General features: G+C 60.2%; 1 protein-coding gene across 2 annotated transcripts in view; it reads right to left on the bottom strand.

Annotated features, from left to right (window-relative positions):
* Positions 1 to 2,688: 2,688 nt before the first annotated feature.
* Positions 2,689 to 8,403, bottom strand: part of CEP170B (centrosomal protein 170B) — a 29,477-nt gene continuing 23,762 nt past the window's right edge. For both annotated transcript variants that reach the window (XM_011982892.1, XM_011982893.1), the window contains exons 13-18: positions 6,322 to 6,481; positions 5,786 to 5,929; positions 5,601 to 5,689; positions 5,059 to 5,152; positions 4,849 to 4,900; positions 2,689 to 4,726 (exon numbers count right to left, since the gene is read on the bottom strand). In XM_011982892.1, the coding sequence (XP_011838282.1) occupies positions 4,479 to 4,726; positions 4,849 to 4,900; positions 5,059 to 5,152; positions 5,601 to 5,689; positions 5,786 to 5,929; positions 6,322 to 6,481 (787 nt within the window). In that variant the 3' untranslated portion in view covers positions 2,689 to 4,478. The remainder of the gene's footprint in view (positions 4,727 to 4,848; positions 4,901 to 5,058; positions 5,153 to 5,600; positions 5,690 to 5,785; positions 5,930 to 6,321; positions 6,482 to 8,403) is intronic.

The raw sequence follows: 8,403 nt of genomic DNA, 5'->3' as shown, positions 1-8,403 counted from the left end.
AGTTAATAATTCTAAATTGCATGCACCTAATAGCATAGCTTTGAAATACATAAAGAAAAACTTAAAGGCTGGGCGCAGTGGCTCACATCTGTAATCCCAGCACTTTGGGAGGCCAAGGCAGCAGATCACTTGCGGTCAGGGGTTTGAGACCAGCCTGACCAACATGGCGAAACCCCCGTTTCTACTAAAAATACAAAAATTAGCCAGGTGTGATGGCGCGTGCCTGTAATCCCAGCTACTCGGGAGGCTGAGGCAGGAGAATCGCTTGAACCCGGGAGGAGAAGGTTGCAGTGAGCCAAGATCACACCACTGCACTCAGCGAGACTCCATCTCCAAAAAAAAAAAAAAGAAAAGAAAAGAAAGGAGGAAAGAAATTCCCTTATAATTGATAGCTTAAGGAAGAACTCAAAATTACGCCACAGGCCACTCCTGCTTCTGGCCATGAGCGACAGGAGTACAGGATGGGTTCGCCTTCTCACCTGGACCAGTGAGAAAACCAGACAGGAGCTTTGCTGCAGGAGGGAAGGCAGGGCAGTCGGGCTCACCTCATTTCTTTCCTTTCTTGGCATCACGGTCCTGTGCTGCCTGCTGTCCAGTGTCTGAAAACTGCCATTTCACATATTTTGTCATTTTCTTGCTGTTCAAGGTGAGAAGGCAAATCCATCCTGTACCCGTTACTCACGGCCAAAAGCAGAAATGGCCTGTGGCATGATTTCAAGTTCTTCTTCAAGCTAAATCATGACAACCTTCTCAGTAAAATTTTATTTTAAGCAGAATTTTATATTTGAGAGTAAAAACAGTTTACTATCTTTTTTGGTCATGATTTGACTGGCCATCATTTATTTGAATTTTTCTGAAAAATTTATCTGAAAAAGAAACCATTAATTTTTGCATGGAAAAGGTGTGGGCTTCATTCTAACCGTTTCTTATATTTGTCACTAGCAAGATTAATTGGACACAAACCACATGTGTGCTTCACTCACTCCTGCAAATGACCCAAGACCCAAAGCAGGCCCTGAGCCACCGAGCGCCCCGTGTCCCACAGGGATCTCTCTCCTCAGTTCCAGTTCCTGACTGCATTCTCCAACTGTCGCCTGAGCGGCTCACCCACTGACCCCACGTCTGGACCACTTGGGCCAGGAGCTGGGCATGTCCTTGGCCCTCTCTGCCCCTCCACCGGGGGCGCAGCCTCTTCAGGTTCCAGCCTCTCCACGCGGCCCATCTGCCCTCCACCGCCTCCTCCCGCAGCCCCTGTGCCCTTACTCCCAGTCAAAGCCCTCCTCTCTCTGACCAGACAAGAAACGAGAGAAGCTCGCACTCCTTAGGGGAGGTCCTGGAACGTTGAGCCCACCAAAACAAATCTCTGCCCGCTGGCCCCCTGGGCCCAGCCCCACCCTCAGGCCAGCGCCCCCCTGCACCTTCTGCAGCCGTGCGCCCTGGGGTGTATGTTCAGGCTGACTTTCCAGTGGGCCCTGGGTCTCTGGGAAGGCCCGTTGAAGGGCCCCGCTCAGAAGGCCCTCAGGGGTCTGCTGCCCAGACTAAGGTCTCAGTGACTGGGCCCTCAGTGACCACCTCAAGTGTGGCCCTGGGAGTGGCACTGAGATGGTTCAGATGGCAAGGCAAGGCGTGGAGGCCCCGAGTGGCCGCATGAGGCCTGTGGAGCCCCGTCCTCAAGTTCTTGGTGGGCCGCTCGGCTCAACCATCCCCTTGCAAACTCAGATGCGTCCCCAAGGACAGGCGAGGGTGGCATCATAAAGGCAGTCCACCCAGGAACATCTGGCGATCCACAACCATCACAGGGAGTGGAAGGATGAGGGGCTCGGAGCAGCTGGACAGCTGGGCTGCGGAGGTAAAAAGCCCGCCCTGCTACTCCTGCCAGGGTCTCAAGGTCAGCCTCGCTGAGGACCTGAGCCGCTGCCGGGTAGCCTGGCAGCCCGACAGCACATCAGTGCCGTGGGGCCCGCCCTGTGGCTGAAGGTGGACAGCGACCTCCAACACCTCCAGTGACCCGGGTGTGATGGGTGCCAGTGACGTGACGCAATGACGGGCAGTGGGTGTCCTCCAAAGCCGTAGCAGGGAGAAGGAACTGCGGCAGGAGGTGGCGCTCACCGCACGGCGGCTGTGTGCCTGCTCACTGCCTATTTTTATGCAGGATGAGCGAAGTTTTAAACAGCGCTCTAGGCCGGGCGCAGTGGCTGGGCTCACGCCTGTAATCCCAGCACTTTGGGAGGCCGAGGCGGGCGGATCACGGTCAGGAGATCGAGACCATCCTGGCTAACACGGTGAAACCCCATCTCTACTAAAAAATACAAAAAGTTAGCCGGGCGTGGTGGCGGCGCCTGTAGTCCCAGCTACTCAGGAGGCTGAGGCAGGAGAACGGCATGGACCCGGGAAGCGGAGCTTGTGGTGAGCCGAGATCGCGCCACTGCACTCTAGCCTGGGAGACAGTGAGACTCCGTCTCAAAACAAAACAAAAAAACAGTGCTCTTGGATGCTGTCTCACTGAAGAGTTTTCATAAATTAGCTCTTCTGTTTCTTAGGAGTAAACATCTGGAAATGCTGCTTTCTAGCCCAGGCCGCCCCCTGGTGGCAGCATCTCTGAATTGCAGCCTCCCCTGGTCTGTCCTACATGCAGGCCCCACCCATCCCAAACACCATGGATAGAGAAGCAAGGCCAAGGTGACAGGCTCCAGCGTGCTGCCATGTGATAGAAGAATGATTTATTAGAACAAATTCCATGACAAATCATATAAAATAACCATTTTCCGAAAGACAGCCACAAGACCACCTGAGAACGAATGTACAGTGAACCCTCCGAGAAGCCTGGCAAACAAGGACCATTCCCAGGCAAAGGCTGGAGGGGGAGGAACAAAGGAGCTCAGCGTGGGGAGGAGCAGGAACTTGTGAATTCAAAACATTGCACTGCCACTGCTGAGGGGTGGGAAGGAGCCGTGGATGAAGAGTGACCACTTCATGTCCAGGGGCAGGCGGGGTGGGCAACTGAGGCATGCAGGGGTGGGCAGCAGCCCGGTGGGCCGGACTAGCACCTCCTCCATATAGACAGCAGGCTCTTGGGGCGGGGACCAGGGGGAGACACCTGCCCCTCCGCCCCCTCCACACGTAAACATCAGGTGGGCCGCAGGGCTCAGAGGCACAGAACCCGTACACCCAACCCCAGATCAGCTAAAAGTAAACAGGGGACACAAACCACCCACTTCCAGCCTCCAGCCCCCAGCGCCGCTCCCCCAGCAGCTGGCCCTGTCCAGGTCCGACTCTCGTACCAATGCCAGGTGGGGTATGGAGCTCACCTACGCCAGTCTAGTCCAGGTGGGACACCCCCCACGTCCATCCCCACCAACCACGGCCAATGGGCTCTTTGGCTTAGAGGCTCTGGCAACACGGGCTGCCCCAGCAGGGGCCACGGCAGAGGGGCCAAGCTCTGCTCACCTGCCATGTTCCCAGCTGAAAGAATCCTGAGAAAACAACAGTTCCTGGGCCCGTCCCTGCCCCCATGCCCACTTGAGGCCTGATGGCATGAAACCAAAGGGGAGGGCGTGTGGTGCAGGCCAAGCTGCGAGCTTCCGGAAACCCGACTTCCAGTCACTTTGGTTGTGCACTCACCCCCACCTGAAGGGCTGCCATGCACCCGGCTGTGCCCAGGCCCTTGGAAGCCCAAGTACAGAGGCCCATAGCCCCTCACGGGGACATGCCCCACAGTCCTCACGGTGCAGCATGGAGGCGCCTGGACTAGCCGAGTGCATGGGAGTGGGGGGGTATCTGTACCTGTGTGCATGGCTCAGCTCTCAACCAGCCCCCGGTCCACACCCAGGAGGGCTCCACGGGACAGCCCCAAGCTCAATGGGTTTGGCAACTGTGTTGGCACCAAAGGCTGGAAGCAGTGGGGCTCCTGCCTATAAAAGGCCTGGGGCCAGGTGGGAGCCACCAGGGCAAGTGCCCTGCCATCTTAGATAGTCCCAGGACAGGTGAGCCTGCCCCAGCTCCATGTCTGGCACCAAATGACCCCACAGTCGACCTCTCTTCCTCTGCATGGCCGCAGGCCAGTACAAAGGGGTATGGCAGGTTAGTGCCTGGTGGAGCCAGTCAGGCCTGGAGGGGGCACCTGCAATGGCACCAACAACTCTTTCCTTTAAAGCTAAAGACAAAAATAACAGTGATGAAGAGGAGGTGGGGTAATGCCCTTGAGGGCTTGACCTTGGCAGCAGCCTGGCCAGGAGCTGGGCCAGAGACCTGTAGGGGGTGGGGCGGGGGTGGGGGTAGCCACAGGGCTGGACAGGGTGAGTAGGGTGCTGGCTGGGAGCTGACGAGGGAGCAAGGGCGTGGGAGGCACCCACCCACGGGGATATGGCACATGTGGGGGTCTTCAGGGAGAACCACCTGCGGCCAGGCAGGCGGGCGTGTGGCGGACGGGAGGCAGAGACGCACACGCACAGGGAAGCCAGCCTGGCCAGGTCCGGGGCCTAGATCAGGAACCTCTCGGCATCAGGGAGGAAGGTGGGGTCCGGGAGGCTGGGAGGCCCACAGCTGACCCGCTGTGGGAAACTCCTCAGCGGCAGGGCTGGCAGCAGGGCCTCAGCTGAGGCGGGCGAGGGTGGGCTCTGGGTAGCCACACGGCCCTTCCCCAGCCCCGGCTGTGCAGAGCTGGCCAAGCTCCTGTTTCCTGTGAGCAGGTCCAGGCTCCCACTGGGGTCCACGATGGCATTGATAACTGGAGGTGGGGAGGGAGGGTCAGGCTGCGGATCCAGTTCACCTGCTGCCACCCTGTGAGTCAGGGTTCCCCACAAGGCCCTGCCAGCCTCCCTCACTGTCCTGGGCTTGGGCCACACTCACCTTCCAGCTGCTTCTGCACCCGCCTCAGTTCCTTCAGGATGGAGCTGATTTCCTGGAAACATGGCAGGAAGGGAGGTGGAGTCAACTTCTGAGGGGCCGCAGCCCCGCCCCGGGGCTCTGGGTACAGGAGCTGGGACAAGGTTTAGGGCCAGCCGGGCAAGGTCAGGCTGGCTGGGGGCGGGCCCAGGGGCACCGGCCCCCGGCGCTCACCTTGTTAGACGTCTTCAGGATGGGCACCTCGTTCTCAGCGTTGATCCTGGCTTCCAGGTCCTCCCAGGCTCTCCCTGTGTTCTGAAAGAGGATCCTGTCCGAGGCAGGGGAGGCAGAAATGGGGGGACAAGGACAGGGATGACAGAGCTGAGGCACAATTCTCCAGACCTCCTCTGCTATGGTGAAGTTCATCCCACCCCACCTGGGCCTAAGGGGAAAACTGAGGCCTGATGCATGACCTGGGCTAACGGGCACCAAATTCCCATCTGTGTGTCTAACACTGGGCGGTGGAAGGGCTGGGCCCAGGATGAGGGCTAGGAGAGATGGGGAGGAAGGGCCACCCTGGAGGCGCTGGCTCCTCTGAGTTCAGGGTCTGCCTGCTGGGAGCCGCATACACGTGCACACAGGAGGGCTGGCTGCACGGGTGTACGCGAGTGTACCCATAAAACCACTGCCCTTGAGGGATTCAGCCAGGCCTGAGTCTCAGCTCATGCAGCTCTGTTGGTGTCCAGGCATCCACCTCAGCCGGGAAGCTGACTCACTTCATCTTCTCGGCAAGGTGCTCCGTGTTCTCACGGATGGCCTGCGACAGCTGGGACACCGGGTTCAGCATCAGGTTATCAAAGATCACCTACAAGAGCCCGGCATCAGCATGGCCCCTGCCCTCGAGGAGCCCTGCCCTTGCTCCCCCCGACACCCAGCTCCGTGGCGGCAGTGGGCACCATGCCTCCTCTCGGTTCCGAGGCCGTGTCTTGTTGGCCAGGGCGTCCTCACAGCTGTCGTTCATGTTCTGGTCAAAGTCCCGAGAGTTCAGTGAGCCAGGAGGCACCTTCTGGAAGTTGAGGCTGGCCTCAGGGATGCGCTGCACCAGCTGCAAAAGGGAGGGCCGGCACCGTGGGCCCCGGGCAGAGGCTCCTGCCAGGCTGTGGCCAGCTGCACCTCCCTGCTCCGGCCCGGCAGGTGGACACAGCACACCCACCTTCCATCTGTGCAGGGCCCCTCCTGTGTCCCTGCCCCGCCATGAAGGCAGCTGGGCTGGGGATGACGGCACAGTCAAGCCTGACTCAAGCGCCGTGAGCTCCCCAGACCTTGAGCTCTCCAGTGGCCGTTTGGGGCGCTGACCCAGGGGGACACGCTCCAGCTCACCAAGGGGGCATGCGCAGCAGGGCCTCAGCCGAGGCAATGCAAAGGGCTGTGGGGACCTGGACTGACCTTCCTCGAGGGTGGCTCTGGCACAGGGGCCTCAGAAAGCCTGGGGCTCACCTCCTCCCGGGCAGAGATGGTCGAGGCGGGGGTGCTGGGCATGGTGCTGAGGGAGGCGCTGTGGGCAGGCCCCGAGGAGCCCAGTGTGTCACCGTCCCCAGCCACATCATGGATCTCCCGGGCTAGGATGGCCACGTCCTTCACCAGCGTCTGGCTCAGCCTGCAGCCGGCAGGAAAGACGGCAGGTTCTGCACAGAGGAAGTTGGGGCAGCAGGGGCCAGACAGGCCTCAAAGTCCCTCCCAGCTCCCAGGCAGCTGCCGGCCAGAGGTGGGGCCTGGGGGAGGTGCTCCCCAGCCTGGCCCCAAACACTGGCCTAGCCACTGGTTACACAGGCACTGGCCATGGCCCTACAGGGAGGCCCAACTCCCCTCAGCCACAAGGAGGGATGGTGAGGGGCTGGGATGGAACCTGAAAAGAAGGGTGCACAGAGACCCCTGCTGGTTCTGGGGCAGGCCACACCTCCTCCCTCTCTGGTCCCCCAGGGCCAGCATCACAGCTGCGGGGCCCAAATGGGATGGATGGGACTCAGCCATAGAACGTGTGGGTGCCACGGGCGTCCAGCTCTGCAGGCAGAGAAACTGAGGCAAGGAAGGGAGTGGGCTGAGGTCACAGCAACTAGAGCCTGGCACTCCTCACACTGAGGGTAGGGGCTGGGCAGAGGGTGGGGCAGGCAGATCCAGAGAGGCAGGGGACCCCCTGCAGGTCAGTGAGGCCAGTGGCAGCTCAGCCTAGCCCCCTGCTCAAGCCTTGCCAGCTCAGTCCCCCTAGGATGTGCCAAGGGGGCACAGGCCTCCACCCTGCCGAGGTAACAGACACTTCCCAGCGAGGACAGGGGCCTGTGGGGGCCTGAGCAGCTCCCCGCCCTCTGCTGGAGCACACAGCCTTGTCACCTCTCCTGCCGGCCCCTTAAGCACCTGGGCCACCAGCAAGTCCTGCCCCACTTAGGCCTTCAGCCCAGGCCTTGGGGACCCAGGGTCCCTGTCACTGTCAACCACCCATCCTCATGGGGACAGGCCCTACCCCAAGCCTCCTTGGCCCCCACACTGGCAGTCACCCAAGGAACAGACCACCCTGAGGACCCTCCCCCTCCCCTTGCCAGATGCTGGCACGACCAGAGAAACAGCCCCAGCGCCCTCTGCCCAGATGGCCTTGCGCAGTCCACTGGCTGCCCTGGCCTCACTCAGGACTGGGTCCACCCTTCCACATCAAAACAAAACATGGAAGCCATCCCTACACCTCCGGGTGACACCAACTGGCACGTGCCCCTGGCCCTCGGGCCCCTGCCCAGAACTCTCTGGCCTCCTGCCCCTGGCACATCGCATGCTCCAGCTCACCCACTGTGGAAGGCAGAGAACTCCAGAAACTCACATGGGCCCCCCATGTGCCCTTCTGCTCTCAGGCCTGGAAACCCCCTTCTCACCCAGGTGCAGTGTCTCTGTCCAGAGCCCCAACCCTATGCCCACTTCCTCAGCTGATGGCAGCCTTCTTCCCTACACTCCTATCAACACCTCAAGCATCCCAAGAGCCCTGTCCCCAGTCCCCATCCTTCCAAGCCCCCCAGGTCCTCCCCACCAACTTCATGCTGCTCACAGACTCAGGTGCCTGCGCCTCCAACCCAGTGTGGGCCACTCTCTAAGGGCTGCCTGCTCCTGGCCACCTCCTTCCAGGTGCCTCATGGGCTTCAAGCTCAGCATCCTCCACAACAAACACTTGCCATCCCCCTGGTCCTGGGACCTCCCCTGCCTGCCCCACAGCCTTTCAGGGCCTGCCTTTGCAGTACTGACCACTGCTTGGCAAAGACCACTCTCACTCCCACCCAACTCCCTACCCCTTCCTCCCCAGTGCCTGGCCTGGAGAGGGCCCTGTTACTGAATGACCACATGAAGGAGTTCATTTCTAATAAAAACCATTGAGGAGGCCCTCCACCTCCTGGGAAGATCTGCATCTACCCACCCACTCATCCATTCATCCATCTACCCACTCATCCATCCATCCATCCACCCACTCACTCATCCATCCACCCATCCATCTACTCATCCATCCATCCATCCACTCACTCATCCATCCATCCACCCACTCAC

The sequence above is a fragment of the Mandrillus leucophaeus genome, unplaced genomic scaffold (assembly GCF_000951045.1).
Source record: "Mandrillus leucophaeus isolate KB7577 unplaced genomic scaffold, Mleu.le_1.0 Scaffold244, whole genome shotgun sequence".
NCBI classification, from domain to species: Eukaryota; Metazoa; Chordata; class Mammalia; order Primates; family Cercopithecidae; genus Mandrillus; species Mandrillus leucophaeus.
Note: the sequence above shows the minus strand (reverse complement) of the source record. Positions and strands in the feature narration are given on the sequence as shown.